This window comes from Natator depressus, chromosome 6, assembly GCF_965152275.1.
Source record: "Natator depressus isolate rNatDep1 chromosome 6, rNatDep2.hap1, whole genome shotgun sequence".
Taxonomy (NCBI): domain Eukaryota; kingdom Metazoa; phylum Chordata; order Testudines; family Cheloniidae; genus Natator; species Natator depressus.
Genome location: NC_134239.1, coordinates 64,160,759 through 64,186,559, shown reverse-complemented (window position 1 = coordinate 64,186,559; position 25,801 = coordinate 64,160,759). Strand labels below are relative to the sequence as shown.

At 42.3% G+C, this 25,801-nt stretch overlaps 2 protein-coding genes across 3 annotated transcripts in view; one reads left to right on the top strand and one right to left on the bottom strand.

Annotated features, from left to right (window-relative positions):
* The window catches only part of SLC39A9 (solute carrier family 39 member 9), a 41,444-nt gene extending 29,694 nt beyond the window's left edge, over positions 1-11,750 (bottom strand). The window contains exon 1 of the mRNA XM_074955549.1: positions 11,206-11,750. Within this exon, the coding sequence (XP_074811650.1) occupies positions 11,206-11,301 (96 nt within the window). The 5' untranslated portion in view covers positions 11,302-11,750. The remainder of the gene's footprint in view (positions 1-11,205) is intronic.
* A 508-nt stretch (positions 11,751-12,258) lies between these two features.
* On the top strand, positions 12,259-21,655 carry ERH (ERH mRNA splicing and mitosis factor). 2 transcript variants are annotated; one of them, XM_074957042.1, is made up of 5 exons: positions 12,259-12,433; positions 14,745-14,832; positions 16,507-16,627; positions 19,804-19,950; positions 21,521-21,655. In XM_074957042.1, exons 1-4 carry the CDS (start codon positions 12,431-12,433, stop codon positions 19,904-19,906), a joined length of 315 nt encoding a protein of 104 aa, XP_074813143.1. In that variant the 5' UTR covers positions 12,259-12,430; the 3' UTR covers positions 19,907-19,950; positions 21,521-21,655. The 2 variants fall into 2 exon arrangements, with proteins under 2 accessions (XP_074813143.1, XP_074813142.1); XM_074957041.1 differs by lacking the exon at positions 21,521-21,655 and having other exon boundaries at positions 19,804-20,264.
* Positions 21,656-25,801: the final 4,146 nt, after the last annotated feature.

Here is a 25,801-nt window from a genome sequence, read left to right as displayed (position 1 = left end):
ACCCTGTCAGAAAAACACAATGGGTTAAAATTTGCCAATCATTTAGGATTCCCTCCCTTCCCCCCGTAAAAGTGAGGTCTATTAGTCTACAGTACAGTTCCCCAAGAGAGTGGTAACAGATGAATAGATTGCGATCCCTTCTAATTTATATGGATTTAGAAAAAGTTAGCTGTTTTTCATGTATGCCTGATAGATTCCAAAACAGTATAAAAAAAAAAAGATTATAAAAGAGTAGGGAAAAAATGATCCACAAAACTTTACAATATATATTTTCATTCCAGAAACTGAATTTCATAACTTTACATTCTTAAAGGTTAATAAACAGTTGGAATAGCAATGTGTATTGTCAGCATCTCTAACTTAGACAATTTTGAGCAGGAAATGAAAATGAAAGATGTCCTCTTCTTTGATAAATAAGGGCAGCTGACAAGCAATGAAATGGGAAATACCTGCAGTAGACAGGACTATTTTACTTGACAATGAAGATTACTCTAAACCTCGGTTGCCAGATCCACTGAGGTGAATACTGTTTAAGCATGTATGAGTTTCGAAGGATCAAATCTGAAGGATCAGCAGCCCAATTTTGACAGATTCAGGTTTATACTTTCAGAACCATTCAAGCAAGGCCATTTTTGAGGTGTCCCCCTACAAATGATAATCCTTATTTTTGTCCATTGTAAAAATCCAAATTTTTGCCCTATGAACCCAAAACCTACTCTGCAATGTTAAAACCAATAAATAATAATGTACTATTAATACAGTGTACAACTTGTTGACTACTGCTCTTTAATGAGGCTAGATTATAGAAACAGAGTAAAAAATTCCCTTTGTAACTTATTTTTTGAATTATGGTAGCACCTAAAAACCCTGATCAGAATCAGGAGCCCAACTGTAGTAGACCAGGGTGTCAAATATACACCTGGCCAGCAAGGTGTATTTATAAAGCCTGCAGGATATATCCAGACTGTGCAGAAACTCAGCTTTCATTTAAAAAACAAAGGAAATTTCTAGACTTCATGGCTGCAGAGATAACTTTCTAAACATAAACAGAGTGTAACTGATAAAGTGATATCTGCCTGAATCCAGTTTGAAACAACAATGTAGGGGAAATCCTCTGTTCTCTATTAATCTGGAGTGTCAACTCTACACCCCAATCATGACATTTCAATGTCAACATTAACTGTTAATTGCTGATCATTTTAATAGATGGACTGGGAAGGAGCTGGGATTGAAAGCCCCATGGTGGAGGCAACTGAAGGTTGCTATCGGCAAGGAAATGTAGAGGAAAAAACAGAGAAGACTCACAAAAACAAGGAAGAGGGAGAGAAAGAGAGGATGGAGGATAAGAAAGGAAAAGAAACAAATCAGGAATAGCAGCGGGCCTAAAAGGGAGCATATTGCCTCAATGTGTGATTAATGTAACAAGGCACTAAACAGCTAATAAATAATATGTTGAGTTACTACATGAAGGCCACATGCTCCCTTTGAATCCTGTGCAAACCTCCCATTGACAAGGGTGGGCATTCTGCTCTGAATTATTAGGAATATATAGCCCTGAATTTCTCTCTGCCCATTGATCATAGCTGTATAAGGGGATTTGCCCTCCTCATCTCCAAATGCGTTTCACATCTTGTGCTAACCACAGTACAAAGTGTAAAAAAATGGTCCTAATACCAAAAAACTTCCAATCTAAATGACAAGAGATGCAACAAGTGAGGCAACCAGAAGGAATGGGGAAGGTAGACAAGGGAAATAGTTATTAGATAACCCAGACACAGCTAAATGGCTGACAGTTATATTTAAAAAAAAGGGGGCGGGGGAGAAGACATCTCAGAGGTACCTACTGACCATCTACCTAGCTTATGAGCAACATAGCTAACAGCTTCTCCAGACACTGTGCTAAAGAGAAGTCCTGATGACATATTTGAATGAGGACAGAGTAGTGTCTTTATGAACTAATTCAGAATGTACTCAATGCATGAGTGACAGCATATTTAAAAAAAAAAAAAAAGCCCAAAAGTCTTCATGGGAGGAGTGGACAAATGGATAACCAAGGTGGACACTGACAGTAAAATGGACACCATACAAATCAAGAGAGGATCAATTCGGCAGTGTTAAATTGTGAAAGGTAAGACTAAGAATCAGAAGTCAATATTTGATGTGGCAGCGAAGAGGGAAATCAGTAGGTGATTTCAGAGAGGGGAGCCACATGAACAGAATGACGACCCAGGAAGATTAGCAGCTGCATTTTAAATGGAGCTGAGGGGAGCAAAATGGGTATCAGGAAAGCCAGAGAGAAGGTGGGTTCTATAACCAAGGCAGCAAATGAAGAGGGCTTGGATGGAAGTTTTAGCAGCATGGGCAGAGAGAAAAGGGTAGGATTTTAGAGATTTTATACTGGGAGATAAGGCAGGATTTGAATGCTGCCTACATGTGCAGGTTTAGAGAGGATGGAGATGAAAATGACACCTAGGTTGTAGGACTGCTGCTGGTGAATGAACCAATATGCAATATAGCTTGTTCACCTATAGATGACACTGGTGCTGAATAGCAGTGGTAACAGTAACAAAAACAAATGTATATAACTCAGATACGTAGGGAGTGCAGTGGCAGCCAAAAAAAGCTAACAATGTTAGGAACCATTTTAGGAAAGGGATAGATAAGAAGACAGTAAATATCATAATGCCTCTACATACATCCATGGTAAGCCCATATCTTGAATACTGTGTGCAAATCTTATTGCCCCATCTCAAAAAAAAGATACCTTAGAAATGGAAAAGGTACAGAGAAGGGCAACAAAAATGATTAGGGGTATGGAATAGTTTCCGTATGAAGAGAGATTAATAAGCTTGGAATTAATAAACTTTTCATCTTGGAAAAGATGACTGAGAGGGAATATAGAGGTCTATAAAATCTTTACTGGTATGAAGAAAGTGAATAAGGAAATGTTATTTACTCCTTCATGTAACACAAGAACCAGGGGTCATCCAATGAAATTAATAGGCAACAGGTTTAAAAACAAACAAAAGGAAGTACTTCTTCACACAGTGCACAGTCAACCTGTGGAACTCATTGCCAGAGGATATTGTGAAGGCCAAAACAATAGTCAGGTTCAAAAAAAGAACTAGATAAGTTCATGGAACATAGATCCATCAATAGCTATTAGCCAGGATGGTCGGGGATGCAACAGTATGTTCTGAGTGTGCCCTAGCCCTGGTCTACACTATGAGTTTAGGTCAAATTTAGCAGCGTTAGATTGATTTAACCCTGCACCCGTCCACACGACGAAGCCATTTTTGTTGACTTAAAGGGCTCTTAAAATTGATTTTTGTACTCCTTCCCGACGAGGGGATTAGCGCTGAAGTTGACATTGCTGGGTCAAATTTGTGGTAGTGTGGAAGCAATTCAACGGTACTGGCCTCCGGGAGCTATCCCAGAGTGCTCCATTGTGACTGCTCTGGACAGCGCTTTCAACTCAGATGCACTGGCTAGATACACAGGAGAAGCACTGGGAACTTTTGAATTTCATTTCCTGTTTGCCCAGCGTGGCGAGCTCATCAGCACAGGTGACCATGCAGTCCCAGAATCGCAAAAGAGCTTCAGCATGGACCGAACGGGAGGTACTAGATCTGATCACTGTAAGGGGAGATGAATCCGTGCTATCAGAACTCCATTTCAAAAGACGAAATGCCAATATATTTGAAAAAGTCTCCAAGGTGGGAGTCTCACGCAACAGGGATGAGGATTTATGGGATGAGGAGGACAGTGCACAACAGGCAAGTGGAGAAATCGTTCTCCCCGACAGCCAGGAACTGTTTATCACCCTGGAGCCAATACCCTCCCAAGGCGGGCTCCTGGACCATGAAGCCGGAGAAGACACCTCTGGTGAGTGTACCTTTGTAAATATAACACATGTTTTAAAAGCAAGGGTGTTTAATGATTAATTTGCCCTGAAGACTTGGGATGCATTCGCAGTCAGTACAGCTACTGGAAAAGTCTGTTAACATGTCTGGGAATGGAGCGGAAATCCGCCAGGGACATTATTAAGGGGACATTCAGAGGCGGCCTTTCCTGCTGGGCTGTTTGCCTGTGGTTGTAAAGAAATCATCCCTGCTTTTCGCCACACGGTGAAGGGGGGGCCCGTTCACGTTGAGCTGTTTGCGTTTGGCTGGCAGGGATCTTCCCTGATATTAGTCACGCGGTAGGGAGAGGTGCTTGGCATGGGAAAGCACGGCGCTGCTGTTTGAAACCATTCCCACATGTTATGAAGGTTGAAGAAGCTGAAAGACTGTGGCTTACCATGGCTGCCTGCAAGCTGAATTCTGTTGCCCAGCCCTGCGTGTGATCTCTCACACCAAACCAGCAGGCCCTCAATGTAAGAGGCAAAATGCGACCTTGTACCAAAAGCACATGTGCTATGTAATATTAACAGCTTGGTTCACCGTGAAAGAGTCTACTCATTGTTCTCTAAAATGTGTCTATTTAAATACTAATCTCCCCCTTTTTCCTCCAGCAGCTGCAAATGTTTCAACGCTCTGTCCCAGTGGCTAGCGCAGATAAGAAGGTGAAAAAAAAATGCACTCACGATGAAATGTTCTCTGAGCTCATGCAGGCCTCCTGCACTGAGGCAAACAATGGCAGAGTCCAGGAAACAGAAAATGAACGCGAGGACAGGAGGGATGAGCAAGATGAGAGGTTGCGGGAGCAAGAGGAGAGGTGGCAGCAGCGTGATGAGAGGAGGCAGGATGCAATGCTGAGGCTACTTGGGGATCAAACCGATATGCTTCGGCGTCTGGTAGAGCTGCAGGAAAGGCAGCAAAAGCACAGACCACCGCTGCAGCCCCTGTGTAGCCACCCGTCCTTCTCCCCAAGTTCCATAGCCTCCTCACCCAGACACTCAAGAATGCGGTGGGGGGCCCTCCCCTCCGGGCCCCAACCACTCCACCCCAGAGGATTGCCCAAGCAACAGAAGGCTGGCATTCAATAAGTTCTGAAGTGCAGTGTGGCCCTGGCCTTTTCCTTCCCTCCTCTCCTCATCCACCACCCCACCCAGTGCTTCCCTCCTCCCCCACCCCTCCCAGGCTACCTTGGCAGTTATCCCCCTATTTGTGTGATGAATTAATAAAGAATGCATGAATGGGAAGCAACAATGACTTTATTGCCTCTGCAAGCAGTGATGGAATTGGGGAGGGCGGTTAGCTTACAGGGAAGTAGAGTGAACCAAGGGGGTGAGTTTTCATCAAGGAGAAACAAACAGAACTGTCACACGTAGCCTGGTCAGTCATGGAACTGTTTTTCAAAGCTTCTCTGATGCGCAGCATGCCCTCCTGTGCTCTTCTAATCACCCTGATGTCTGGCTGCGCGTAATCAGAGGCTAGGCAATTTGCCTCAACCTCCCACCCCACCATAAACGTCTCCCCCTTACTCTCTCAGATATTGTGGAGCGCACAGCAAGCAATAACAACAGTGGGAATATTGGTTTCGCTGAGGTCTAACCAAGTCAGTAAACTGTGCCAGTGCGCTTTTAAATGTCCAATGCACATTCTACCACCATTCTGCACTTGGTCAGCCTATAGTTGAACAGCTCCTGACTACTGTCCAGGCTGCCTGTGTATGGCTTCATGAGCCAGGGCATTAAGGGGTAGGCTGGGTCCTCAAGGATAACTATAGGCATTTCAACATCCCCAACAATTATTTTCCGGTCTGGAAAGTCAGTCCCTTCCTGCAGCTGTTCAAACAGACCAGAGTTCCTGAAGATGCAAGGGTCATGTACCTTTCCTGGCCATCCCACGTTGATGTCGGTGATCCACCAGTGCCTGCAGCACCACTGAAAAGTACCCCTTGCAGTTTACGTATTGGCTGCCAAGGTGCTCCAGTCCCAAGATACGGATATGTGTTCCGTCTATCGCCCCCCAACAGTTAGGGTATCCTATTGCAACAAAGCCATCCACTATGACCTGCACATTTCCCAGATTCACTACCCTTGATAGCAGCAGCTCAGTGATTGCGCTGCCTACTTGGATCACAGCAGCCCCCACAGCAGATTTACTCACTCCAAATTGATTCCCGACTGACCAGTAGCTGTCTGGCGTTGCAAGCTTCCACAGGGCTATTGCCACTCGCTTGTGCACTATGAGCACTGCTCTCATCTTGGTATTCTTGCGCTTCAGGGCAGGGGAAAGCAAGTCACAAAGTTCCATGAAAATGCCCTTACGCATGCGAAAGTTTCACAGCCATTGGGAATCATCCCAGACCTACAACACTATGCGGTCCCACCAGTCTGTGCTTGTTTCCCAGGACCAGAATCAGCATTCCATGGCATGAGCCTGCCCCATTGCCACCAGGATGTCCAAATTGCTGGGGCCCGTACTTTGAGAGAAGTCTGTGTCCATGTCGTCATCACTCTCGTCACCGCGCTGCTGTCACCTCCTTGCCTGCTTTTGCAGGTTCTGGTTCCGCACATACTGCAGGATAACGCGCGAGGTGTTTACACTACTCATAACTGCCACGGTGATCTGAGCGGGTTCCATGCTTGCCGTGGTATGGCGTCTGCAGGAGAGCAGAGTTGCAATGGAAGCGGTGGCTGACAACGGATGACATGAGAATAGATATTTATAGAGAACGACGAGAGGACCTGCGAGGTGGAGTTACAGCAGAAGTGATGGAGGACGACAGTTAGCACTGCGCACGTTTCCCGAGGAAGAACACACATACCCAGGAGCCCATGACAAACAACATGGAGAAATTCGCTATTGAGACAATAGCAGCAGAGCAGAGTTGCAGCGGAAGCGGTGGATGATGACGATTAGCAGTCCTACTGCACCGTCTGCTGAAAGCAGTATGACGTCCGCACAGAAAAAAGGCACGAAACGATTGTCTGCCATTGCTTTCACGGAGGGAGGGGTGACTGACGACATGTACCCAAAACCACCCGTGACAATGTTTTTGCCCCATCAGGCATTGGGAGCTTAACCCAGAATTCTAATGGGCAGCAGAGACTGCGGGAACTGTAGGATAGCTATTCACAGTGCACTGCTCCGTAAGTCGATGCTTGCCTCGGTAGTGAGGACGCACTCTGCAGACTTAATGCGCTTAGTGTGGACATAAACAATCGACTGTATAAAATCAATTTCTAAGAATCGACTTCTATAATATCGGCCTAATTTTGTAGTGCAGACATACCCCTAACCTCTGTTTGTCAGAAGCTGGGAGTGGACGATGGGATGGATCACTTGATGATTACCTGTTCTGTTTATTCCCTCTGAAGCACCTGGCATTGGCCACTGTCAGAAGACAGGCTAGAGGACTAGATGGACCATTGGTCCACCCCAATATGGCCGTTTTTATGTGCAAGAAGTTGTCCTAACTACACTTTCCTGAGTACAACTCTGCTTTAAAGACCCCTCTCCAGCAACATACCATCAGACAAATGGACTTAATTTTAAAAAAATGGCACAAGTGAAAATTACTATAGATGGACCCATATAAAAAAACCTAAAACCTTGCCAGGGCTTAAACTTTTCACATTAAAAAAATGAATATTAATTCTAGTAAAGGATTAAAGCTGGAGTAAGTAGTGAAATTCCTGTTTTGCAAGCATCTAAAATTTCACATTACAGAAGGGATTCAATCCCCAAGGTAGGTTTAAACAGAAGTCATGAAAATCATTAAAAGGGTTTATTTAAAGGAAAGCTTGAATTATGGCGCTGTAATAGTCAAAAATAACAAAGGAGCTCTCAAAAGCACCAGTACACAGTTTATGTCAGCTTGATTTAAAAAAGAAAAAAGAAAAGAAGTGTGATCAGGAGATGCATAAATGCAGAATGACCCCAACTGTTTTATGATACTTCTTCAAAAAATTTACCATGGCATTTATACTGATCTGAAAGTCTGACTAGAAGGATTAAATAAAAATTGCAATGGACTATAAAAAGGTATCCTACTCTCTACACAACTACAAAGATGTCACTGCAAAAGTTTAGTTTTTCTTAAACAATTAGCAAACTGCAGTGAAAAAGCAGTCACCATCATCCTAATTTGATACATAACAAGGCCAAGTGCTAGTTCATGATGAAACTAACAACTTATTTGTTTAAAATATAATCATCAGCTAGTCAGAGGTCAAAGGAAAAAAAAATACCAGAGAACAAGTAATTTCATGAAAATTAATAATGTATAGTGACACCTCACAACACAAACATGTTGCAATCAGAATCATTAGATTAGCCACATTAGGGTCTTACCTACACACACAAATGTACACTGATTTAGATAAACTAATGGAAACCACTGTGTGGACACACATTTCATTTTAAGAGTGACTTATATAATTTAGCTTAAACATGTTTCTGAGGCCTAGCCTACACTTAAAATTCTGACAGGCATAGCTACGTCGCTCCCTCAGGGGGTAATGACATAGCTATGCCAACCCAAACCCTAGTGTGGATGCATGGCGAGTTTGACAGCAGATTGCTTCTGTGGACCTACCCTACCACCACCGAGGGTGGTGGACTACCTACAACAGAAAAAACCTTTCCATTGCTGTAGGAAGGGTCTACACTATGGTGCTACAGTAGGAGAGCTATAGCACCAGTAGCGGAGACCTGACCTACACACACAAAGTATAAGTTTTAAACAAACAATTTAATACTGTACCCAGCAATGATGATTGTGAAGCTTGGTTGAGGTGGTGAAGTTAGAGGGTGGAAGAGGGTGGGATATTTCCCAGGGAATGCCTTACTGCTAAATGATGAACTAGCATTTGGCTGAGCCCTCAAGGGTTAACACGTTGTTAATGTAGCCTCACACTCTACAAGGCAGCACGAATGGAGGGAGGGGAGACAGCATGGCAGACAGAGACAGAGAGAGACACACACACCCTCTGTGTACGAGAGAGAGAGAGAGAGAGATGTGCATTGCCCCTTTAAGCATGCTGACCAAACTCTAAGTACATTGCCTTTAAAAAGATCAGGAAGTTGAGACAGCAACTGCAGTCTTGGTCTCTCCCTCTCCCTGTCCTGAGCTCTGTCCTATCCCCACCCTGCTCTATATGGAGAAAGGAGGGGGCAGGAGTAGGGGAGAGGGGGACACCCTGACATTAGCCCCCCCACCCTTCCTTCCTCTCCTGCACAGCAAGCAGGAGGCTCCGAGGAGCAGCTCCAAGGCAGAGGGCAGGAGCAGCACATGGCAGTGGGGGGAGGGCTGAACTGCGGGCAATTGGAAGCCTTCTGGGCAGCTGCTGCACAGGGGGACTTAGGGTAGCAGATAGGGGGGCTGCCGATCCAACCTTGTTCCAAGCCCCCACCAGCTAGCTGCAATGGGCTGCTGTTCCTGAAGGCAGTGGACAAAGTAGGCGGCTGCCAAACAATGTTATAAGGAAGCATTGTGCAACTTTAAACGAGCATGTTCCCTAACTGATCAGCAACGTAACAACCTTAACCGGGATGACTTTTAGTGAGGAGTTACTGTAAAATATGCACAGAACAAGAGAACCATAAAATCCACACTGTTTTCTTGCACAGTCACAAGAGTGTCTTCATGTCAGTCAAGTTAAAAAGAATTTGGGTCTAAATTGACTTGTCCTTATTTGAAAATTAATTAGGTAAACAGATTTTCAGTTAACAATTCACTAAACCATCCCTTAAACAAACTGCTTCACTCAAAATCTGTAGTTATACAGACTTTGGAACCTTCTTTTGAGACTGTCTGCACCCACATCTCACAACATTCTAAGCAAAGGTAATTTCACCCCTAAACTACTCTAGTTTAGAACCCCAGGATTACAGTTTGGAATTAAAATCTTGAACAAAGGGAAATAAACTCAATATTTTTGTACACCAGGTTAGTGCATATTCCAGAAAGGCCAAATTCTTGTAACAAGCAAAGGAAGAAAAATGAGGAAAGGATTTACTAGTTAAACCATTACTGCTAATACATAAGATGCTACCTTGCTAATGAGACTATGAGCTGGCCATAATTCCTATTGAGACATTTTCTCTACAAACTTTCAATATCACATTCACTTCTAAACTCCCCTTTTCATTTACTCATTCCATTATTGCAATCACAAATAAAAAAAGTGTAATGCCACTGATATACATCATATCTAAAGCAAAAAGGGAACTCAGAGCCAAGCATTAAACATTTAATTATGGGAAGAAATCCGTTGGTGCCTAACGTGTGTTTTATTTAATAAAAGTTTCTCTCCCTCCTCCAGAAGATCCAAGACTCCTTCATCTTAATGTCTCTATGACAGTCTTCATTCATGTAAACCCCCAAATCAACATTGTGTACTTAATGTGCCTTATCAAGGATAAGACTCCTAACACTATATTATACTTATATCATAAACTCTTTGTGGCAGAAACTTTTATTGTTTGTAAAACACTTAAGACAATGGGTCCCCAGTCCTAACTGGGGGTTCTGGGTGCTACCCCAATATAAAAACAAACTATTTGGGGGACTGGGAGAGGTGGGGTCACTGCTGAACAATGGAGAACTGTGAAGATATGAGATTCAGCTCATAAGAGGTGAGAGAACAGTGGGTTATTAAATCACCCCATCTCCCTCAAATACTACAGTAATGTAGACCATATAAGTATCAAAATAGATTACATAATGCTCAGAAGATTTTTGTGAACTCTAGAAGTAATCAAACCCAATTTTCTTTTGGCACAGGGAGAGCAACCATGATGAAGGTTTTGGAATATTATTGGAAAATTAAAGAGGGAAACATTGAGTTTTGTAGAGAATTTCTCTTATTATTTGTACTAGTGTTTTTAGAAGCCTTACCCAGACACTGTGCAGACATATAATAAAAACCAGTCACTGCCTTCAAGAGTTTATAATCTAAAACCATTTTGAAAAAGAAACATCAAGCTTCTGCCACCTCCTTCCTACTCATGCAGAGTCTTTGTTCTACTTTGGCAATAAAAGGTTCATATTTGCAGTTCCAAATTAATTGTAGGATTCATTTTAAAGCAATTTAAAATACATTTTACATTCATCACAGATTCTGTACTGTTGAATGAGATTTAATATTTCACTTAATGTTTCTTTTGAAATCTCCCTAATTTAAACTGTCACTGGTAACAAGCCAGCAGTAGCCCCAAGGGGACGAGCTAGACGAGTTGATAGGTGTCTGTCTTTCTCATTCCCAAGATTCTTGCATGACAAGGGATGGACAGTCTGGTGGAACCTGCTTACCTCTGAAAAATTAACTGCCAAGGGGATAATCCCTGCCACGTAACAGCCAACCAGCATAGCCAGAGACAGCAAACTGATGGAGATGAAATCATCCATGTTGTTGCTTTTTGTCCACTCGCTTAAAGTGGAATTCAACTTTTCCAGCTTTTAGTGCATGCAGTTTTTCAACCTGTTCAGGTGTTGCGGCTCCAGCAGAGTCATGAAGGTCAGAGGCGCCTCTTCCCCGGTGGTGCCACAAACTCCCTCCCTCCCCCAAGAGCTAAGTGTGTGAGAGAGACACCTGGCTTTCCTGGCCCTGATCCCTGGATCTGTCAACAGCAGCTGGGATCCCACGATTCTCTCCCTCTCGCCGCCTCCCCTCTCAAGGGCCCCAGGGGATTAGGCCACCCCTGGGGGAGCGGAAAGGCCCTTTCTCTCCCACAGCCCGGGGGCAGAGGGCACCTTTTCGCCCGGGTGAGAGAAGGGCCCACCCCGCTCACAGACGATACCAGCCCCAGGGGCAACAGAAAGGCCGCTCGCCCCGAGACACAGCGGGGAGGGAGCCCGGCCCTTCCTACCGGCCGCAGGGAGACGCCAGCAACGCCTTCGCCTTCCCCCGCTGGCCCCTGGTCTCAGAGGATTGGCGGAGGGCGGCGCGGAGCGGTTCAGCGGGGAGCTCAGACCCTCAGGCTTCCGGCTCCCCTCTGCGCCCGGCGTCCCCCGCGGCTGCCATGGAGGCCAAGTGGCAGCTCCGCAGTCAGACACTTCCCCTTCCCGCGAGCAGCTTCCGGGTTAGCCGCCTGAGCCTCCCCTCAGTGAGGGGGGGGCAGGAACGGAGGGGCTTTCTCACGTGACTCACTTTCTGCCGCCACTTCCCGCCCGATTCCAAGATGGCGGACAAATAATCGCTAACGGACCACCTTGGAAGGGGCGAGAGGCACAAAGTCTCTGATAGGACACGATGCCCCTATCAAAGATGACTACTAAAGTCTCAAAGAACGGCGCCATTGTGCCCCTTCCGGCATACGCAACGCCGGTGACGTTTTGCCTTGTGGTATTCTCGCGAGAGTTCCTCTCTCGCCCTGGAGGCGCTCTGGTCTGGTCCCGTGATGTCTATGGTAGGGAACTAAGGGCTGGTTGGCGGTTGGTGGAGTGTTTCCGGTTAGCGCAGGGGATTGCGGGTGACCGTTGGGAACTGTTAGTTCGGGACCGTCACAGTCAGCGGGGCTGTGGAGAACGAGTCGCCATGGTGAGGAGGGGGGGATCCCGGGGTGCGGGGAGGAACCGGGACGGTCGGGCCGCGACGTAGTGGTGGCGGGAATGGGTCTGTTGAGGGCGACGTAGCGCTGCGGCCTGGCGGAGTCCCCAGCCGCGTGTCTCCTCCCGCCCCCGCTCCAGGGCTGGGGACCGAGCGGGATACAGACCCCGCCTCTTCCCGACCGCACGAGCTCCGCGGGGAGAGGGGCGGGGGCGAGTCTGGCTCGCGCGGGGCAAGATCACGGGGACCCTCACGCGGCACCCGGGGGCGGCCGTTTTTTTCCCATCCGTGGTGGAGGAGGGGCCCTGATTCCCCAGCGGGCATCTCCAGCCCTCGGCTGCTCCTTGCGCAGGGAGGGGCGAAGGCCCGTGTTTACCCGCGCGGGTAGATTCCTCACCCACAGCCCCAGCACGTGTCTGCCCAGGCACCTGGCCCCTGGGGCAGGGGTTTTAGCCTTAGGGTGACCGAGCTGCACGCGCCGTGACTGGGCTTGTGGCTTTGTCTGGCTCTCTCTGCTGCACACGTGGGGCCCAGGCGGGTTTTCTCACGATGCGTTTTCCGTTTGTTTATACACCAGAAATTCGAGATCTGTTTAGGCTGGAAAAGTCTGTGATGATAGGAGAACTAGTGTAAATGAAATCCCCAGAGGGAGTGAAAGGCCTGTATACATCACACGTGGGGAGAGTCAAGTCCAGTTTTTAAAAAATCCTTTGCAGGTCACTTTTTAATCAATATAAACTCTTATTCAAAGAGCCGCTACCTTGAATTTGTGGAACATAATGCCATTAAACAGCTTATTTTTTTAATTCAAATGTTTTCTTGTAGCACTTGGAACCCAGAGCCCTCTGTATATGTTAGGAAAAGAAAGTGAAATTGATCTGTATTGCTTCACTGGTTAAACTGAGTGAAATGCAAAAAGAGATGATAATCCTAGTGTTTTGTTACTTTCATGTGAAAGTGAACTACACTGAAGGAAGCCTGCTGATCAGTGCTTTGGTAGCTGACTAACAGCTGCCAGTGAGGAGGAGGATATATTTGAAGCACTTCTGTAAGGGCTAATGCTACTATGACATTCATTTAAGTGAAGTTCTTGAGCCAATTCAAGCAAACTACTATTCTGGCTGGCAGTAGGAGTAACTTAAAACCCTGCTACATACCATCTGCATTCACTTGATTGTACTTATATCAGTGCCCTGGCCCTGCCCTCTTTCCATCCCCTGCTTCCCCGATGTCCACTGTTCACTATGGATGCAGCATCTTAGTCATGTTGCTGAGAGCTAATCTATAGTTGGTAGAAGCCTTTCTGCGTGCGTACTGAGTAGATGCTGATGTCTGAGCCTTCGTACTTTGGCTTTCTGCACTATGTTAAATGTGTTTTGCTTGGTAATGGCCGGAGGTGGTAATTAAAGCCATTTTTAAAAGACCTGACAGGAACATAGTAGGACTTGCTATAACAGATCAGATGAAAGTTCCATCTTGTCCAGTATCATGTCTGAAAGTGGACAGTATCAGGTGCTTTGGAGAAAGGTGCAAGGAGCTAGAAAGTCCTAGAAATTAAAATGCATTCATCCTTGAATAGCTAACTGCAGACTATAATTGTGGAACTTTGTGTTCACTTGTAACTGATGGTGAATACTCAGTCTCATCTTTCATGTGCTGGCTTTTCACCTTGAGGTGAGATTTTTAATGTTAGTGAAATGAAAGTTTGATTCCACCCTGGTTTTCCATCATTTAGGGTATTAAAACAAAACCAGTAACTGCCAGCTTTTACAATGGAATAAGCAAATCAATATAATCTCCAATATAGTAGGTTTTTTTTAATTCTCATTTCTTTTGTTACGCTGGTGTTGTATTTACAATGGAACAGCCTGGGCCTTGCATACTATTTCTTGAATGCAGTCAGTGCATTTGACTGTGAAATAATACAAGATTGTTATCCAAGAGAGAAGCACATGTGTACATTGACAAGTCTCAACTGTGATTGGAAGAAAAAATTGCTGGCCAAAACAGTGCCACGAGGCAGTCCTCTTTTCAGTTTCTAATTCATGGTATAATGTGACATTTGTTTTCTGTACTATAGGCCTCATAGGATTTTTTTAGAAAGAAATGCAAAGTGATTTTAAGACTCTTACTCTGATTCTCCTTTAGACAGTGAGATTTATATGTTACAAGTATATAAGATCTGATTACTAGAAATACAGCTGAATTTGTTTCTTATGGGTTGGTCTTCTAAACTTCAGTTTAGTCTTTGTGTATTTAATGAGTATTTTTAAGTCTGAGTCACTGTCTTGTTTTTGTGCAGTCTCACACAATTTTGCTTGTTCAGCCTACTAAGAGGCCAGAAGGGAGAACATATGCCGACTATGAATCGGTGAATGAGTGCATGGAAGGTAAGCATTGCTGCCTCTGGGATGAAGACGCTTTAGACAATTTCTTCTTGTTAAGGCCAGTTTAGTTTGATTATTTTTTCCAAACTTTCACCTGCTGAGAGAATCCATTCTGAACATGTTTCCTTAAATTAAAAAGGTATAAAAATAACTTAGCAAAAAGTGCCCTGTAGGTGTAACAGTTTGCTGCAAGGGGCGAAAGAGTTATTTCAAAAAGACTCCTCGTTGCTTCACAAATCTTCTTCCTGTATTTATTCAGAGTTCTATTCTGACTTTACTGACTAAGGCCCTGAAACTGTAATGAGATGTGCACTGTGCAAGTGGTCTGCCTGTGTGCATCTCATTGCAGGATCAGATCCCAATTTTCTAACTACTAATCCCTACAAAGCAAATACTGCTATGAGCGGTAATCTAGATCCCATTGTTTTGCACATAATCAACTAAATAAATACTAATTGCAAACTCTGCTACTAGGAGTATGTGAGCCAGAAAGAAACCAGTTTGACTTTCAGACACACACTAGTTTGCAGGCTAGATGGAAGAAAATGTTTTATTTGTAAATTGGGCTAATTTTATATTGATTCACTGGTGGCATCATCATCTGAGGTGCTAAGCACACTCATCTCTCATTCAAGTCAATAGAATGAGTGTTCAGCACTTCAGGACCAGGCTCTGTGAGACATAGAACCTGACCGTTCAGACCGCATAACCACACATGAAGCAATTTGGGTGTTTAATTTAGCATTACACTTTAGCACAATATAAAAAAGAGTTGACTGGGTTAACATTTAAAAAAATTGGTATATCACGTTAGTTCTTATACTCTCTAACATCAAGAATATCTTATTGTACCAATAGCATTAAAGTTTTCCTCAGCTAGACAATTCTTTACTTACCAAAAAAAAATTCTAAAAGACTTTTTCTTCCAAGATGGGAAATGTTGATTTGCTGCTTAGAGGAATCTTAAATTAATGTATAAAATATTGAACTCCTGTGGGTTTTTTAGAAAGTGCAATAATCATATTTTCACCCCTGCTATAATCTGATCTCTTTACATTTGGAAAAGTGACTTTCTGCCTGTTACGTATGAAAGTCCATTGCTCCATTTGAGAATATTTACTTCCTTGTTTGATGTCTGATCCTGTTGCACAGCAGGCAAGTGTACAGCTCTGTTGCTAGGATTTGTCAACTTCGCTGCTTTAGAACCAGCAATGAGATAATTCTAAATATTTGACCTGTGTACTCAGTAAAAAAACAAGTATATTGTACATTTTTGTAAAATTATGCCTTGAACTAAGTGTAGAATTAAAATCCAGAAGACTCTCTCACTACTTCATAAGTTATGTTCTTGAACTATTTGACAGTACTTCCTTAACTCTGATACCTTAAAAAGGTGTAAATAATAGCGACCCATTTCCCACATCAGTGTGTTCTGGGTGCTGTACAAACAATTAGGAGAACTAGTCAACATTGTAAAATTGAAATAAAATATTAAAGCTGAGTGGTATTGTCTTTTAAAACAATTCTATAGCATCTGCATGTTCCCATTCCAAATGTGCTTCTATAAACTTTATTGTTGCCTATAACTTTAATACCAGAAGGAACTTATGGCAAACTGAAACCACTAGGCTTTTAATGCCATTATTGATGGTACTGAAAGTTCTTATCTCTCTGCAGGAGTTTGTAAAATGTATGAAGAACATCTGAAGAGAATGAATCCCAACAGCCCATCCATTACATATGACATCAGCCAGTTGTTTGATTTTATTGATGACCTGGCAGACCTCAGTTGTCTTGTGTAAGTACTGTTCTGCTGTATGGAAGGTAGTACTTCAAAACACCCATCCTATTTTGCAGATGAAGGGATGGCTTCCCTCCCATTTTGGGAAAACAGCGGTTTTAAAAGTAACAAGGAATCACTTATAAGCCTGTGTACAAAATCAGTGATATAATACTTGACAATATTATAATATTTTCCATTCTCACCTGTACCTATCAGTTGCTGACCAGAAATGTGTGTCATTTCCGTTTAAAATGCTCTTTATATTCTGTGAAGTGTAACTAGCTGTGTTGGTGAGGCAGCAGTGTTCCATAAAACAGACTGGCATTCCATATCACCCTTAGCAAGAGTTGCACTGGGACATAACATTTGTCTGAGAGTAAGTACACATAGCTTTGAAGTTGACAGTTCCATTTCAGATTTTATCCGCAATAATGTTTATAACAGTTCAGGTATTTGTACCCGAACACATTTCAGTAAGATTACAAATTGCATTATAAACTGCCCAGAACTAGTGCTTGATCCCTCGTTTAACAAAAACTTCATAAGAAAACTTTGTACTGGAGTTCCAAATGCTACTAAAGCTTGTCTAGCATGGTTTGTTTCTGAAGAGGCCACAGTGTTGGTAAATCTTACTCTACTGAGGACCATATTGGCAATGTGCTAGGGAGCCTACAGGCTGCACCTAACTTTCCTAAAGTGGACTACGCTGTAGGCAGTTTACCTGGATCAAGACAGAGCATTGCACGTTAGAAATGCGGGGTGGGATTTAAAAAAAAAAATTACTTAAGGGACTTAAGAACACAAGTCCCATTGATTTTCAGTAACAGTTGTGGTCTTAAGTCACCTAGAGAATCTCACCTGTAGTCTCCAGGGTTCTCCTCTGTATATAAAAGATGAGGGCAGCTCAAGATGGCATTGTAAGTTCTGCATGCTTTCCTACACCTCTGGGTGACTAGACCCATTTCCCCTACTGTTCTGCTCTGGAAAATACAATTTAAATCTCAGCACTTCTGGCAATTAACAGCTGGTTTTCATACCATAAATATTCAGCTACTTTTTGACTTGCATCCTTAAATTTTGTAGAAATAAGACAAGAAGTCTAACATTCAGTTAAACTACCTTTTTCTGTTTATTCAACTGACATGGGCGCAACTGCTCTTCATAATCAGAGTAGAAGTTAACTGTAAAAGGATTGTCAAAGCATTGGATAACTACTGTAGGAAGTTACGGAGTGTAGTATGTGTGCAGGTCTGTAAGTCTTCTATAAAACTTGATCCAGCCACAGTGAAGCTATTTTTAATAGGTGCCTACCTCTCTCATACAATTACTTGTTTTTATGACATATTATTTTGAGAAGTCAGAAAAGAGCCTGCAGGCTTTGGGTTCCTTAACCCTTCAGATTCATCAGCCAAAGTCATTGACGAGAAAGATGAAAAGATCACTTAATACTAGTTTTGGAAGTTCTCTCTTGTCCTTGAGTTCTCCCCCTGCCGTGCTTGATCCCCAGCTACAGCAGTATTGGGGTGGTGCAGGGTTGACCAATCATGCTATATTTTGTTTTCCCCTCTGACAGATTAATGATATGATCCTTGTTTTTAAAAAGGAGCCTCTGTTTTCTAATACAATGTTATGTTTTTTAAATCAGGAGCCGAGTCAAACCTAGTAAAGCCAAAGTGTGTTTGAGCCAAAGTGTGTTTTAGCTTATAGTTTCCCACCAGATGGCATACTTAGCATGTAATGTACTTTGCACAGTTTGACTACACAAATCCCTATGCTGCTTGATATTGGATCTTTTAATGCAGCTTTAGTTACTGATTCTTAAAGATACATTTAGTGCTCTGAGAATTAGTAAAAACCCAGTAACTTATCCTGAATGTATCTATTACAATTGCATAGAGATACTGAAACACTTGTCACAGTCTTGCTGGGTTTTTAAAGGTCCTTGGTGAGATTTTTTTTTTCTGTTTGTTCTGTAAAACCTCTAAAGTATCTTGGACTGAATCAAATGGCATTACAGATCTTAATTTTTGGCTCATCCACGGCTTAATGCTAATGATCCCTTTCTTGTCCTTGTCACGTGGGTAGAAAGGATTGTGTTCAGAGATGTTCTGTTAATCCTGTTACACCACACTTTCTTGGAGTATCCAGGTCAGGCACTGTATATTTTAAAAGGCACATCCCAGATTTAAGTATTAAAACTGGGCATGAAGGGACAAATCTTAGTACTGCATCTACACAGATACCTCCCTTGATGCATCAGCTTGTTGAGTTGCTTTTGCTATAAGTAGCTAGGACTGGCAGCAGTGGAGGCAGTGTTTTAATATAATGTTTCCTGGGTCTGTCAAGAGCTTGGTGATGAACTTTGTGTTACTTTATACAGTAAATGAGCTCAAATAAATTTGTAATCCCTGACTTGTAAAGAGAGAATGAATGTGTGAGAGCTTAGATCGCAGCCTTCTTTTTTGGGGAGTGTGCTTGTTCTGGGATCTGGACTCTCACTGCCAGTTGATATGTGAATGGGTTGCTGGCTGGAGCTGCTTCCTAATTCTCTTGGCTTTGATCTTTTGTTAGAGAGAATGAAGAAAACACTTAAGAGCTCTATAAAGCCTCAATGACTTGAAGATCTTTGGTTTAAAAAAACTTCTTTAAAGATTCTAAGCACAAGTAGAAAATCTGTGGTCTTAAATTCCAAACTTCTCACTTATTTAATGTTTGAAAATTAATACCTTGCCTGCTGTTTCTTAAATTCAAGGAGGACCAGCATTTCAATTTTTTAAAAATGTTTCATGACTTGCGTACAATTCTCAAATTCTGAGGTGTTAAACACTTTTTTAAAGGCTTTCTCTCTTCACTTTCCACTTTCTGTAGATGGAGGAAAATCATTTTCCTGAATTTTAATGTAAAAGAGAGAGAATGTGATCTAGTAGTTACTGGTGCTTGAAACATCTGGGTTCTGTTCCATGCTTTTCAACTGATTTGCTGTGTAACTTGATCAAGGTCACTTCAGCTAAAATTCCCACTCAGTCAAATGGAAGCATGATCAGGCTTCAGCTATCTGTCTGTAAAACATGGATAATTACTTTGCTATCTCACACACTTTGTGAGCTTTACAAACAGTTGTTAAGCCTCTTCTGAAATGTAAAACCAAAGGACAAAGCAATGTTACATTAACCGTTTTTTTCTTTCCCTAGTTACCGTGCTGACACTCAGACATACCAACCCTACAATAAAGACTGGATAAAGGAGAAGATCTACGTCCTCCTCCGCAGGCAGGCTCAGCAAGCAAGCAAATAATGGGGCAGCCTCATTATGGGGCTTGGGGAGGGCTTGGACAACAGGTGTGTACAGTAGTAGAAGTTTTGTATTATAGTCATCCTGTTGTCATCTTGTTAAACTAGTCAGGACTGAGTGTATTGTTAGAGATGCGAGGGTTTTGTTCAGTTTGAAACCCTCTTAGTGTAAATGAAGAAGAAAATGTAACATCTTTGGCAGGGATTTAACTTTTTCTCTCTGGTTAGCTAATAATCCTACTTTTGTTCAACCCCCTAGGGCTGTTCATATGCTTCGCCAGATTCACTGTATGTGCCCTTCTGCAGGATGTCCAACTATTAGTTATGTCATTGAGACAAAAGACTTAGTGGAAAATAAAATGAATACTCTTTAGTTAAATCTTATGTGTACTGGACTTCTTATCTGACTTGTAAAGCACTTTAGAGTAATTTAAATCCTACTGGTCAGTGTGCTGTATAACAGGGATTGGAAGGAGTACGTGGACTGAACTCTGAAAGATTTTCTGTTGCATAGTGTATAGCTTCATATGAGCAAACTTTTTCCTAAGTGCTGCAAAACAACAAGGTCTGTAAACAAAGTTGATGATGGGTCTCTTGGACTGAGTGCTTATGGCTTTGAGAGCGCGCCCAGGATTTATACTTATTGCTGGTGAAAATCTTTCCACTTGGAGTATAAAAGGAAAAGGTTTGTTAGTATAAAGCTATGTGGTATGCAAGAGAAAAATCTTTGAAACACGTAGGACTGAACAGTCTGGAAGGGGTGTATGCTGGTTAAAGTAATGCACAATTTAAAAGGACAACTAAAATTCTTAAATACTTTACTTAATGGGTCATGTGGTGACAAAGAACATCATGTTTATAGTGGTGTTGCCAGAACCACTCTTACATTTATACTAGAACTGGCAGTTCTTTAATATTGAGAGGCTCTGATTGCCATGAGTGGGGCTCACCTTTATCTGTTGAAAGGTGCACATTTAGTGTATTTATAAACAAAGTAAACTATCGAGGAAACAAACAGTGCTTAAACATTCTGCTCAGTATACTAATGTAGTTAGAGGGATAAGTGTCCTTTTGAGGCCCCAAAAATGTATTTTAAAAGTTCTGCGACACATTGTGTTTTGGAAGACTGTCCTTCAGGGATGCTGCATAGAATGTAGCTTTCTTTAAGGTGATTGCAGAGGATTTTTTTAAAATTGGGCTTGTCCTTTCTTGCTACTTTATGGGTAAAGGGCCTGAAATCTTTTTTTAAGGTGGCTTTTTTTTCCTACAGTTTTCTTTAAACTTAGAATAATCAGGAATGTCAAGTCTGGTCTTCCTTCATCTTGTTGCTCCATTGGGAGCTCTAACACTTCAACTGAAGGGGTGAAGGTGTTGGGTCTGTAACATTTTAGAGAAAAGGCATTTTTGCTAAATAGTGACTAAAAATCCCTTCCCCTTATTTGTTTAGCTTTCAGTCTTTGCTCTTATGAGGGCAACATTGCACTAGTTTTGAAGTAATTTTTTCCAGCATAGACAGGACTTGAATTTCTAATGTGAAAAAGTTGGAAGGAAAACCTTTTAGGCCTTTATACATAATAAATAAGTGCAAAAAAAAAAAAAGCCCTTTTTCCTTTTGCAGGTCACTTTGAGAAGACACATTGGGGCTTAACTATGGTAGCTAAAGACTGATTACTCACCAGAGGAACAAAATAAAGTTAATTCACACACAACTTTTTTTTCCCCTATCGTTTCCAAAGACTATGGCTTCTTCAGCATGAGGAGTCCGATACAGAGATAAAAATACATAATAAATAAAATAATACGTTCTCTGCTCTTCTCTGCATTCTTGCTTTCTTGAGTCTAGATTCATCCCTGTGCTGGTGCAGAGCCAGACAATGGGAGGTGGTTTGTGCCTCCCAGATCCTGGGTTTGCTGGGCTCAGATGCTGGCTAGGGCTGCTGTAACAAGTCTATGACCATTTCTACTCTAGAACATCCTCTGAGCCAGGGACTCCTGTGGGAACAGGGGGATGCAGAGCCAGAGAACCCTTGTGCCAGGAGAATTCCCTGGGGGCCGTTGAGCCACTATAGGTAGCAAAGTGGCTGCAGAACAGGTGTGAATTCTCCCCCAAGTCTCAGCTTTCTCTGACTAATCTAAGATTCTCTTGTGAGTCCCTTGCTCCTGAAACAAACTTTTGGCTGCTGGCTTGGGAAGCCAAATAGCAAGTTTTATGCTATTATGATATCGAAATAGTATTCTCCATGTAATCTCAGAGCTGCCTCCTACAATCAGCTGTTCACAAAATAAAGCATTTTAAATCTTTGGCCTATTAACACTAACTGCTTAGCTGTACAGCTGCCTGGAGAACACCTTTGGAGTTGAAAAACTACTGCTACATCTTCTGCTATGAATGGCTAAAAAGATTATTGAGAAAGCCTTCTTCCAACTACATAAAACTGATCGCTGCTTCAAGGCTATGATGGGAGAAATAAGGGCTCTAGGTTCTTGGAGATGCAGGAAGCTCAGGTGCTGTGTATTCTGCCACTCCTCTCCACTGGGTCTCTGAACTCTCCAGCCCAAGCCTCCTTTCATTTATTTATTCTGACAATTCTCAGCTCTAGAAAATTCATGTATTCGAACTACAATTTGCAAAGCCACTTTCTGTTTTTTCTCCCATACACCTAACATCATTGGGAAGTTGTTCTGCAGCTCGTAGTTCTTTTCCCCATAGCAACAATGTTTTGTATCAGTTCAGACCATACCACTGTAGTTGTGTACTTGATGGGGGTGGAAGAACTCCACTGCTACACTGCATGGGTTGAGGTATCAATGCCCAGAGCAGACTAAACTGCCAGCTAACACCCTATCTGTACTACTAATGGGAAGATCCTCTGGGGAGATGCATCAAATAATTCATTAATGCTTTCTAGCAGGTAATACCTTAACTTCTGATATCAATATTCTTACCATACTCTGTTTAAGTGTAGAACGTAAACTAGTGATGCAGTCTCCCATCTCCTGCCACCATGCAATACCCTCTTGATTCATGTAATTTACATCACGTTTTTGTGGAAAATTCAGCTCAGGTTTTTGTATCAAACCGAGTAGACATTTTGTAGATCAGGAACTGTTGCAAGTATTGTCATCAGTCCTGTTGCAGAGGCTACAGCATCATCTGACTAAGAAAGTGCACTGAGAGGATTGGTCACCATAATTAGTAAACGTTGCTCTTGCATGTTTGTCTAAATTTAACATGTTCTCCTGATTGATCTCCAGAAATCATATTTGTTCCTTGTCAGTGTCTTCCTCACATGGGCTCTCTAGTCTTGTCTGCATTTTACAGCTACATTATTCCAAAAACTCATTTTGTCATAGTACTGCATGCTTAACTAAAGTTGTAGAGCTGGGGGTCAGGACCCCTCGGGGGTCACGAGGTGTCAACCTCCACCCCAAGTCCCGCTTTGCCTCCAGCATTTATAATGGTGTTAAATATATAAAAAAAGTGTTTTTAATGTATAAGGGGGGGGAAATACACTCAGAGGGTTGCTATGTGAAAGGAGTCACCAGTAAAAAAAAGTTTGAGAGCCACTGTGGTAGAGGAACTTCTGTATTTCCAAGTGCCTTTCAAAGCACAGCCAGTAATTTTGCCTTGCCTGAATTGCTAGTCTGAGATCTGGAAAAAGCACAACTTGTTACCTCTAATGTTATGTCCTCATTCAGGTGTGCTGCCTCAAGGTTTCCCTCACTGTCTCAAGCTTCAAAAAGGAATAAGTACCGTAGTCCTGGATTTTACTTCATTAATTAGCTTTCAGTGGGCAATATCTTTAATGTTTGACTGTAGCAACCATAACCTTAAAGATCACTGTTGCATATCTCAGAAATTTTATCAAGATGGGACAAATTTGATTTGTATTCAATTCAACTATCTTGCAATTGATTTTTCTGCTTATTTGACAAAACTACTTTTAAAATCACTTGATTTCAATACAAATCAATGTTAATCACATTTTCTACAGTATATTGTTAATTACAGTAACAGGAAAGTAAACATCCAAGAGTAAGCGCGTACTGGTATGTCTGCTTCAGATGCTTTACAGGGTGCCCAAGAAGTGATAGATTGTGCACACCTTTCAGTGCTGTATTAATGATGCTTTAATTAATCAGCAATCCATTGAGAAGGGGACAGAATATGGTCAGCCACTTTAGCTACATCTTTGCCATCGTTCCAAATTTTCCCGCCTGCAGAAAGCCCTAAGCCTGCCCATAAACCAGGTCATTCAACATAGAACTCAAGTTACCATATACCACAGGCTTTGAGTGTCTTATTCTGAAGAGTTAAATGCCACCTAGCTTCCCCCTTCACATTGCAGTAGCGCAGAGGTAGGCAGCATACCAAGTCTTTTGAAGAGGTAAAGGTGACCTGCAAAGGAAACAAAATTGGGTTTGTCCCCTTTTTAGTGCTTTATGAGGGATAAAGAAAGATGGAAATAAAAAATTTAAATCTGGAATATCGTGGAAGTGAAGAGGTTGTGAAATTGCCATCACAAGTATCAAGAGACTGAAAGCAGAGCAACTGAGGAGACGGGAGTTGTCGCCAGTCTGCTTTACCTTTAACTCCAATGCCTAACAGTTGGAGAAAGGAAGCCTTTGTTAAAGAGTCAACATTACATCTTCAAAGGAGAGCGCTTGTAATGCATGCACCTCAAGGAAAACTCCAGCAACGCCATGGTGGACCATGCCTGACAGTTCTAATGTTTAAAAACAAAAAACCAAGCAGAAAAATTAAATAGCTTTCCAACCTTCTTTATACATCACAAGGAAGCAAAAAAAGCACAACCCAGTTTTATAAGCAGCACTTGCATCACCTCATTAACTAGAGCTACACAGAGACCATTTCTATGACGCTACTAGCAGTGTGGGCACTGAACATGCATTTAAACATGGAAACTTCTGACAAGCAAAATTACACTGAAACCAGAAAAAATGAATACTTCTGTCTTCAGCCATTTTGAATTAGAATAAAGTATATCAGTTATTTATAATCAAGGCCCTTTGTTTTCAGATATTACTGATTTTTACCAAAAATTTCCCTGGTTTTGTGCAAGCTATTAGCTGTTACTGCTTTTCACCCAAAGTTTGGGGCCTATGCTACCTAGGACTTCCGGAATTAACAGTGAAGTCAACAGATTACTGTTGGTATATTAGAAAAGAAAAGTTTTATTTGTAAGGGGGCTTAGAAATAATGTTTCATAAACTCATAGGGGGCATGCAGTGTGTGCGAGTTCAATTTAAATTCAACAGCAAACTATATTAAATTATTTGGTACAGTATCTCAATATGTTTAGGTGCCATCTAGTGGCGTTATGTATTAGGCAGCTAAATACAGTTAAATAAATAAACCACAGAACTAAACCTTTTTTTTCCCCCCTCCTTTTTTTTTTTTTATCCTCCCCCCAATATTTACCCCAAAATGCTGGTTAATTTTTTGCACCAATTTTCATCCATTTCATTTTTCACTGAAATGCCCTAGACATTTTAAACAAAATGAAAATGAAGGGCCTTTCTTATAATCCACATTAAATTATAATATTTCAGGTCCAGCACAAATCTCTGCAATGCAATCACACTCAGAGCCTTGCTGGACAAATAAATGCAATCCAACAGCCCATCAAGAAAACTCTGATCGACAATGAAAGGCAGTGGTTGCTGGGATACAAATGTAATGTAATTTCAGGTTCCAGTTTCCTCAACCATTATGGAGCCATCCTTGTATCTCTTGGAGCCCATGGGGTCTGCTGACCCAGTAGAATGGTGGAAGCATAAAGATATCTGGTTTCTCAATCTTGCTGTTTTCGCAGGAAAAGATCCTGCGGTGTCATTAACTAATGCAAGAGCACGTTCACTTCTGCTGAGACTAGTA